At 38.9% G+C, this 10,511-nt stretch overlaps 1 protein-coding gene across 1 annotated transcript in view; it reads right to left on the bottom strand.

Moving 5' to 3' along the window:
* Nucleotides 1-10,492, bottom strand: part of LOC131884695 (tachykinin-like peptides receptor 86C) — a gene marked incomplete at its 3' end in the record, with an annotated part of 12,371 nt that extends 1,879 nt beyond the window's left edge. Inside the window, 7 exon segments of the mRNA XM_059232541.1 lie at nucleotides 1,601-1,797; nucleotides 1,857-2,064; nucleotides 3,133-3,216; nucleotides 3,315-3,446; nucleotides 3,523-3,624; nucleotides 6,023-6,134; nucleotides 10,121-10,492. Coding sequence (XP_059088524.1) covers nucleotides 1,601-1,797; nucleotides 1,857-2,064; nucleotides 3,133-3,216; nucleotides 3,315-3,446; nucleotides 3,523-3,624; nucleotides 6,023-6,134; nucleotides 10,121-10,415 — 1,130 coding nt within the window.
* Nucleotides 10,493-10,511: the final 19 nt, after the last annotated feature.

Here is a 10,511-nt window from a genome sequence, read left to right as displayed (position 1 = left end):
CAACCTTATATTCAAGGATTAGCCAGATCAGCCAATTCTAATTCGTTGGTCGATCAAATAATATATATATATAAAAATCAAGTAAAATGAATAATCTTCTCGTCTTGAACTGCTGGGATTCCAATCCTGGTAGCGGTAAGGAAGTCCGCAAAAAAAAAAAAAAAATCAGCAATTTTTATTGGTAAAAGTGTTCCAAAGTTGAATTTCTCAACCATTAGTCTGTCCATCCAACAAAAAAGTGCTTCGAAGAATGTGCTAAAGTTTGTTGTATGACTCGATAAAAAATTCTGATTAGTTCTGGTGCAAAATTTGATAACAATTGACAGACGAACGGGCTTCTCATTGCATTTGACATATTTGGAAATTGGAAACTGTGTGTTCCGACTATAGCTGAAAAAGGATCATGTGGTTATACGAAGTCGAGGTAACCCCAACACCTCTGGATGTCGGCCTAAACTGAGATTTGCTCATTCCATTTTCATTGAGTGTTTCCACCATCTTGATGAAAATTACCATCTGAGCCCCATTACAACCACATAAACGTTCTGTTCTTGCACGCTTCAAATAACTGGTTTGTGGATGGCTCAGGATCTTTCGTCAGTTCACCCTTTGGTAACAGTGTTTTGGGTGGGTCGAGAAATGTGTCGTTTGGCCCACTCATTTGAAAGTGCGACCAAATCCTCAACAATAAATAAGCGTAGCAAAAATCAGTGCTCGGACAACTTGCTCAAACGGGTTTAATGTAATGTGCCAGAAGAGACCGTTTGCATGGCAAAGGGTTCCGTATGGGTTTTCTATTCAAAATTTGATAACACTGTCAACGAGATTTACACACGAAATGTCAGCATTACCTCTACTGCCTGTCCACATTTCTTGACCCACCCAAAACAGTACTACCAAAGGGTGAACTGACGAAAGCGCCTGAGCCATGCACAAACCAGGCACTTGAAGCGGACAAGAACAGAACGTTTATACTGCTAAAATGGGGCTCAAATTGTAATTTTCATCAAGCTGGTGGAAATACTCAACGAAAATGGAAGGAGCAAGTCTCAGTTCAGAGATGTCGGGGTTACCTGATGTTACACAACAGAATTTTTTCCCAAATCCCAATGAGTTGGATTTAGATTCCGTAGGCCTATCAAAACCTAAAAAAATTGAAAACGGTCAAATACTCTCTTGCCCTTTCTTGCTGCATAATATTGCTTTCAAGCCCGGTTCAAAAAATTTGTCTTCCAAGGGGAGAGCGTTTGTGCTAAGGAACCCATACAAGACTCAAGAACCCAATTGTAGTTGTTGGGCAAAATCAATGCTTGATGGAACAATTCCCTTTTATTGGACCAACAGATGTTCGAGGATGTTTTGACGTCTACAACGTTGTTTGCAGAACTTGCGAGTGCAAACGAAGACAACGTTGACACAAGATAATCCATACCATTTCTCATTAGTCAATCGTGAGGTCACCATACGGAAACTGATTGCCCTCATATTTTTTCCTGGGAAAGTATCTTTTGAGTCATAAATATTGGTTTCAGCCGATTTGTCTCGTTTTGACCAACCAAACATGTCAAAAGAGTAACAATAACTATTTCTTTGAACTCACCTGGCATTCATGAGATAGTAGATGATGGGATTGATCATGGAATTGGCCATGGCCAGCCAATAAAACGTCAGGTACACATGCTGAATGTTCGGCCTTGAAATGATACTTTTATCGTGGAAGGTGTATAAGAAATAGAAGTGGTATGGAAACCAACACAGTCCAAAGAGAACCACCACAGTGAAGAACATCTTAACTAACTGGAAACAAACAGAACCTGCTCAATGAGTATCTCTTTCGCACAATGCAAGCAACTCACTTTTCGTTTGTTATTTATGGCCTTTTCTTGGCTTCGAGCGAGCTGAATATCTCTTGTCGTCACTTGGGTCTCGTGTTGGGCATTGGTGGGTGTCGAACCGGAAAACGGTATGGATTTCTTCCACAACACAAAGCTCATGTGGGAGTACGAGATGAGCATTTGAGTCACTGGGATGAGATACGTCACGATGGAGAAGAAAATGTTGTATCTGTAATCAAATATGGAACATTTGTTTAGTGGTTAGTTATTGCAAAGGCCTTCCGAGTGCCAATTCAGAATTGTGGAGGACCCATTTGCAGATTTCATTATCCCTTCTGGATACCGCTCATCATGTTTCTAAAGTGTTAGATTGGTTTTGCACTTTGATCTTGGGTTCAGAAAGCAATGGTGGGAAAAAGTTTCGTTGAAAGCCAAACAAAGGGATTGGTCTAGGGAACCACAGCGAAACTTGGCAGCCAAGGGAACGGTTCACGGGGGCCTTTTCACTTTTATTAGGTACACTACATATAGGTTCCTCCTAAAAGAGGTAGAAAAAATGCAAGCCTGGCGAGTTTCTTCTTTGTATGTTCTAAATGTGGTACAAGAAGGGTAAGAGTTGAGAAATTGATATCTTCATGGTATTAGCATTATTCATTCTAATGCTTTGATAGATGGCAATAAAACAGGAATAAGCGTAATCAAGCTTGAAACTATGTTTTTATGATGTGCCAATTCCATTCTACTACAAGAGACTTGATTGTTTGTAATAATTCAAACTTCATTTCAACCACGTTTGTTACAAAAGAATAATATTCTTTATTGATTTCTGGAATTCTGATTAGATAAATTGTCTGTTGCCTACTTTGCCTATGGAGCTACTATTTCAACCATCGGTATTGTTTTGCACTCGTGGTAAAAAATGAAGTAATTGCTAATTAGACTTCAAATGAGGCGCACTCAAAACTGTCCACTTCGACTTGGATGCCCACTTGAATCGTGTTTGGTAGCTTGGTATAAGATACAGTGTAGTTGTTTGGTTACAGAGTACCAAATCAAGAGAGAAAGTGGGCCTATGGGGAAAACCAAGGAAAAACAACAATCTCCTGCATGACATTGAAAATTACTGAAGACCCATGTTTTTTGCAACGTGACGTTCTTTCCTCGTCAAAAACAGACCGAAACGAGCATAAGAATTGGATTAATTTTGAACCGTGTTAATGAAAAAGTGGAAGCTTTTCATACAAAGTTGACGAATCTCAAAAATACAGGGTGGGTTGGAAAGTTAAAGAGTACTTACTGGTAGTCATAATACGAAATGGTAGGAGGTCCATCCGGCCAAATAAGTAAACAATAGTTGATGATATCTCCCGTCGCGTTTCCACTGAAAAGCAAAACGCACTTGTAAGTCACACACTCAGCACCCTTTATTTATGCACTATACATGTTACGCAAACAATACAACTTGCCAAAGAGGCCTACCTCGAATGATGAGCAGTGTAAAAAGTGGGCGGTAAGGCCACTAAGACACTCAAGGCCCACACAGCCAATATGAGGCCCGCGGCTGTTTTGGAGGCTATGTGAGGTTTGTTTGGACGTAAAATGGAAATATGTCTGGAAAAATGGTTTGCATCGCAAGTCTATAGTTAGGTTATACTGGCTGCCAGATTGGAAGTATGCTGATCCTTACCGATCTAAAGAGATAGCGCTCAAGGTAAAAGACGAAGCAGAGACCGTACTATAAGCAAAAAAATGGTTCAACGTGCAGAACTCCTTGCCGAAAACCCAATTCCTGCAACAGAAAAGTAGGGCTTGAACAAGAAGGAGTCAATCAGTCTCCAGCTATAGGGGTCAGGTGACAGATTTTAATATTTGTATATTAAGCTCATTAATCGTGCTTGAGTTGATGCAAGCTCAACATTTTGACGGGGTTTTGCAGCTTGCAGCCTGAGGGCATTTTAGACGTTCTAAGAAACACTGAATTGATTTATATGATTGTGAATAGTGATTGAAAAAAAAACTTGTTCTCTGCGCTTTTTAATCATTTTAATTTTTTAATTTTATTGGTACTACTTCTAAGAAGCACAAAAAAATTTATATAATCAAACGGTTTTAATCAATAGAAGGTAAAATTGTTTGTGCTAGGAAAATAACCATTGACAAAATAGTACGAAAGTCTGGCGAGTGTTAACACATCTGCAAGCATGATTTTCAGTGAGCGTAAGCTTTCTGAATAGTCACAAAATGAATGTAGATCAATGTTTTTAAGTCTTCACATAATTATCAAATATATTTCTAAAAGTCCGTGCTCCAGGCGAGGCCAAAAAATACCTCGTCGTGTTTTTGAGGAAACTTTGTAGATTGCGTGCGTCACTTCCAAAATGGTTTTATGGATCAATGACTAATATCCGCCAACTACGTATTCGCCAAATTTGACTAAAACGCAATCAATTTGGTCGTTAAGGGATCTTCTCTTAACGAAGTCCAATTTATTGGCCTAATGATGTCGGTTCTCTTGCACAACGTTTTGAAACTTCCCTTGTACTCTGCCAGAACATTGTTGTGTTTCTAATCTTTATATGTACTTTACATCAAAACTTGTGCATTGTATTTATATCTGCCGTTTTGTATTGCTCTCCTTTGGCAATCCTTTTTACTATATTACACTGAGCGTTGGTCTACGATTCTGAAATCAACCCTGATCATAGTCAAACCTTTTTGAAAAGAGCGTTGTGATCTCCTATCTTTAAATTAGACACTAATGAATATTTACATATGCACCTCGGACAAGGAAAGAGGAGGGTGTTTGGCCATTCATTTCAGCTTATTGGTTGACCAAGGAGGAGCTCAACCAACTAATGCCCCTAAGGAAACAACCATCTTACCTTCATTGTTTGATGGGCGAGTCAAGAGGCAGAAAGAGACCATCCATTCTCGTTCCAACATAATGAGAGCTCAAGGATTCCTCCTGACCTCTGTGCACCTCCTCAATCCTACTTTGAAGCATCTGAAGCTACGGCCACATTTGCCTTTCAATCTTGATGTCTGATGCAGGTCAGCGAATCGATTACCGCACTAGACTAGTACTGCATATGGATGTGATCAAAACTGATGACTGGCTGACTTCAAAGCATTTGTTTATCGCTCCAATCTTTCGTTGGCTGGGTCACTTGCTCGAAGACATGAAATGTTCAATGTCAATCTCGAATTTACCCTTTTCATGATTGATTATCCTTTGCTTTGTCCGCTTTCACGACTATATCGGTATAAACATAAATAATTACTTAAAATTTTCTAGGGTTTCCATACTTGTATAGCTGGTACTGCTAGATTGCCCTCGATTCTTTTACTCGATTTTGGAGCAAAACAAAAACATCATTTTTTTTCGAATTTCCCAACACGAATCTTTTTGCTTGACATGATGAGTAAAAACTCGAGTCTTTTTGACGGACTCATCCCAGCACTAATAGCGGGGAATTACAGTGCAGGATATTGCTGGTACTATAAATTCTCAGAAGCGGTTAACTGGCCTTAAAAAAATGTTAACAAACGGATGTTCATATTTCTGCAACATGAAGGCAGCTTTCTCATCGTCAAATGCCGTATTGGCATTCTTTGCTTTATTATGTTGCCAAATTAACGAATTCCGACTAACAATTGACTTTCGTTTCTCTTTGTAAAAAAAGTAGCGGATTAACGCAACTAATTTTTCCCTTAACCTAAACCACGGACTTCTAGAAATATGGACTGCAAACGAGCTTCCCTCCAAATTTGCTTGCTCTTGGTCAAAGCCACTCTGACGCGCTTTTGAATTAGAGTAATGAAATAAGAAACGTAGATCTCTTCAATTAAAGGTAGGTCAGTTTTATATCATATACTTGTAAAGTGGATCGCTTCAAAGTTACGTTGTCAAAGCTTATGTAGCTGACCAAGAGCACGCCCGAAAATTCGAATTTTATGTATTGCTTACTACATAACTTTAGCCATATCTCGTGAGTTCCCTAAGCATAGGTTTGTACTAAAATTTGGATTAAGTTCATATATTCAACAAGATCTTGTGGTCGTATGAAGTGCTTATTTGGAATAGTATTATCGGTTTAGTTTTGGCTTCCGTTCGCAGTCCACATCTCTAGAAGTCCGTGCCTAAACTCATCATTGATGGGTGAAAAGAGGGATTTCCTTACACTTACCGAGATTTCATAAAGATGAAACTAAAAATGGTATTGAAGATGGAGTTGAGCAAGTCGGCGATGCTCAGGTTTACAATGAAAGAATTTGTGGCGTTCCACATCCGTTTATGAGCTGAAATGAATGCAGAAATGAATGTAGAAATATTTGAATGAAACAAATTCCAAAACAATCCATAAGAGGTCAATATGATTTGCTCTTGATACTGCACGTTTGCAAAAGCATTCACGGGATTTGTCCCGACCCAGGTTTTAGGATCAATTGTGGAGGCTTAACGTGCTTTTCGAAGCACATTAAAGCCCTCGAAAATCCCGGTTCGTTCTGGTAATGAAGTCCTCTTCTCTTTTTTCTCTTTTTTCTGTGGCTCAATTTGTTTCCCTCAAATAGTCGCAAGGATTATGTAGGAGTTGATCAAGTGGCATCTTTTAAGTCAAAATTTTAAATTTTCCGCACAAGTTTCCTGAGCAAGCCAGATTCGACATCTCTAATTTGTTGGTGGATCACATATGGTATGAATTTGGAGCTAGATAAGATATAGAAGTTCTTTTAATTTTGAACTGCTGTGGGATTCCGTTCCCATTTGCTGTCAGAAGGTCTGCAAAAAAATACGCACCCATTTTCCCTTGTTGAACCAGTACAAGTGAGCACAATCTACTGTAGACAACTTTAGGGCACAGATATTGAGCCTAGCCCGACTTTGAAACCTGGTAAATCAAAATTCCAGTGATGTAGTTAAAAAGCGTTTGATATTTTCCAAAAGTTGGTGCATAATGGTACGGAAATATCCTGAATGTCCTGCACACAAATCTGCGCTGGCTCTGTTCTGTACAATATCTTTTGAAAAGCAATCGAACTCTTTGAAATTTGAAATGTACGTTTTCCAAGCACCTTTAGTACCTCAAAAATTCAGGCTCGTTAAAACAATGAAGTCATCTTCTCTTTCTTATTTCTCGGGGTCCTTCATTGTTCAACTTACTTCCCTCTACTGTAATTTTCGTGAACGTTGATCATGCAGCAATAAATATATAAGCCAGGCACGGACACGTTTTGGCCAAAATTCCAGATCAACCCTCTCTATTCAAGGGCTAACTAGATCCAAACTCTAATTTGTTGGTGGATCAGATATTTTATGAATCTAGAGTCGAATAACAATTACAACATTTTACACCTTAATCCAATGGGCATCCCATTCCCAGGAGCGGTAAGGAATCTAACAAAAAGAAAAAGAATCCTGGAAGGAATAAGTTAAGAAAATTGCAAGCCAAACGTATTCCATGCTTGGAGGGTAAAATGTTTACCAGATGTATTGCACTTCCAGTGCATTGTTGTAGACAGAGCCATAGATCAAATTTTTCTTACTGTCCATTCGTCAGATACTGGATGTATATATCAGCGAATATAACTTACACCCCAAAGCTTGTTTTCCCGCCTCTTCTTTCATTTAATTCTACATCGGGATCCCTATTTTTTCGTTCAGCGTTCGGATGATGTACGAGCGTACATGTATTGCAGCTCTCAATTATGGGTACTTGGTAGATCGGAATGAAGGCTGATAACTTTTTTCCTCCCGGTTTTCTTCGCAACGAAAGATATCTTCGTGTATGAAAACATTTTTATAAGTTCCTTAGCCTCTTTCTTCCCCAAAACATATCAGCTCTTATTTAGTCACTACAAACAATAAATGTGTTCGAATGTATCGAGTTTTTGTCTATCAAGATTGTGACCAACTACGGCATCGCATAGGGGCTCGACTTCATTATCTTTAGACATTTTCTGATTACCTCACATCTCCACATTGACGATAAGCCACGAGTCATTGGAAGTATTCCAACATTGACTTTTGATGTTGGAACCCGCACAACAATTGCAGTCTAACAAAGCCAAGTGCCAGGGCAACTAACCTAAACTTGGAATTCAAATCCAACACAGTAACAAATTTGATGATCATATCTAAGCTAAGGTCACCAAAGTATTTCAGATAAGTGTTTGCTTTGACCGGACATTCAAATCTAAGAACCAGATTTTCATAGTCATGTTCTACAAATTTATCGTTGAACCTTATCGACGTAGAGTAGACCTCGATCTCCTTTTTGGGCTCTTATTAGTTCTGGTGTTCTTCAAAATAATGAGAAGGGCCAGCATTATTTCACTCGTTTAGTAAATGGGTTGGAAAACCTATCTCATTGGGCAAGGTTGAAATCATTACTATTATATGCCTTGCAACGTACTTACGAAAGATATTTACTCCTTACCGGATTGAAGTGCATTAAATGTCTCTGCTCCCATGGAGGCAATGCAAATCACAAATATTGGCGAAGAATAACATGTGAAGTCAGACTGAAATCTAAACCAGGCGATATATAAAAACTCCTGAATACGAATTTGCATTGAATCTTGCACCTTCATCATACAACCTACAACAATTCCGACACATAGGGCTTCCTACGCTATCCGAAATATGGTTTACGTTCTCTTCAAAGGACGCGTTGTGTGGTAGCCTCTACCAAATATGGAGCCGATTGAGCTGATTGCTCTTTATTGAATTGTAATGCGTTTGTTGGCTAGTTCTATAGTTCTATTAAAATGTCATATATAATTAGTGACCCAGGTTACACAATGTCCGGAAAAGAAGCGGCGTTCATGGCACGTCACGAGTAGTTTATTTGACAATCTAACGTGCCTTTTCCCCATTTGTTTTGGACTGTCTGACGTTGAAAATAAGGGCCCCTATTGTGAAGTTTCAGATTTCATGTTGACTATCTCTTTAGTATTATTCATAAACAAGTTGGACCTCACTTATGACTTACAAATAATTATTATTCTATGTTGTTTTTTTACGGATTTTTTTCTGCGGATTTCTAATTGTTTCATTTTTAAGAAGTTAGTTCTGGTTATGTTTAACCTTCTGTATAAAAACAAGCAATCAAGGTTTGATCCATATAACTAATCGAGTTCCAAATTGCCTTGCAACTCCATCAGGTTCTCTATGTAATCTTAAGAGTATAATGGAAGAAAATACGAATGGATTAAAAAGGTCGTTTCTAGGGATGTTTCATTTTTTTATACAATTTTTACGACAAGGAGATATTCAATCTCGGTTTCTCGGAGGTCTGATTGATTAAGCTAAAAATGAGGAATAATCCAATGTACGACTTGAAACCAGGTTCTGCTAAAAATCATACACTTTTGCAAAGGCTTAACCCTCGACAGTAAGTCCCTCTTTACAAGGACCTCATGCTATAATAAGATCTTTATGGCAATGGACAGATGAAATACTACCAGCAATTCAACTACGTCGATTAAGGCCATCCGCTACTTAGGGCTTTTAAGTCTTTACCATCTCACAAAGACAACAATTGCCATTTTAATCCATACCTATCATTTATGTCGGTTTTTCAACATGTTCTTGAAGATGTTCAGAGAAGTGCAATAGTAAATTGAGAGCGAAACCGCAAGCCTTATTTTTTCCGCTCTATCCCTTTCCATTATCGTGGGTATACTGTATAGGGCTTTGTTGGCTTTAACGATCATGAAATCGTTGCTCAATAATGGATCCTCAAAATACGTTTGGCCTTGTTTCAAGTTTCCTCCGGCAATTTTAATTGTATTAGCTCCCCCTCGCCTGTTCTCAATTAAGGTAATGAGCTGGAGGTCCAAATCCATGGATAATTCAAAGCGCAATGGAGAACCGGGGAAGAACCAGAAGATAGTCCGATTTGTAGCTCGAGGCAACCTTTACGCGATATCAAGTTTCCAAGGAAATGTATCCATCTGCATCAGTATTCGTTGAAGAAAAATGCTCGCACTTAAAACGAACCCAAGTACCATTTTCAGTCGGCTTAGGTTCTTAAGCCTGGATGTACAACAATTCTTAGCGACTTCGAAACGGTTTTGTAGTTCTTGTCACATAAACCTTCAAAGAGGATTAACCTCCAGGAAAACTTCCAAATCTGATCCTCCTTAAAATCAAAGAGGGGAACTCAATGACCTAATTTCAAATATTCTCATTGATATTCATAGATGTCTGCATATTTGTATATTAATATCTTCACGAATAAAGTCCCTTCTAACCCTGTGTCTCATATCAATCAAGTTCTTACCGATAACTATCCATATCACAATAGAGTTACCAGCAATGGCAGCCGTTATCATGGATGAGAAAAGAATGGTCCAAAACGAATCCAACCACACACTCATGTCGTCATCCTCCTCGTGGACATACGTGGCATTGGCATCTTCGAGGGAATCACATGGAACCAAGTACTCCATGGAGGAGTTAAGTTCAGCCATGGTCTTAGTTCCATTTTGGTCACCCTGAGTCCATCCGCTCACCATGCACCACCATGTGCCATTGATAAACACGTCTGTGGCGTTTGTTACGCCCATTTGTTCCATAATTGTGGTACAATGTGAATCCTAGCACAGGATCTGGCTGTTCATGTCTGAAGACGAAGCCCCGTGTCTGAATCCAACGGAGGTTCACAAAATACT

This window comes from Tigriopus californicus, chromosome 8 (genome assembly GCF_007210705.1).
Source record: "Tigriopus californicus strain San Diego chromosome 8, Tcal_SD_v2.1, whole genome shotgun sequence".
Lineage (NCBI taxonomy): Eukaryota > Metazoa > Arthropoda > Copepoda > Harpacticoida > Harpacticidae > Tigriopus > Tigriopus californicus.
The sequence above is the reverse complement of the archived record's forward strand: the minus strand, read 5'-3'. Positions and strand labels throughout refer to the sequence as shown.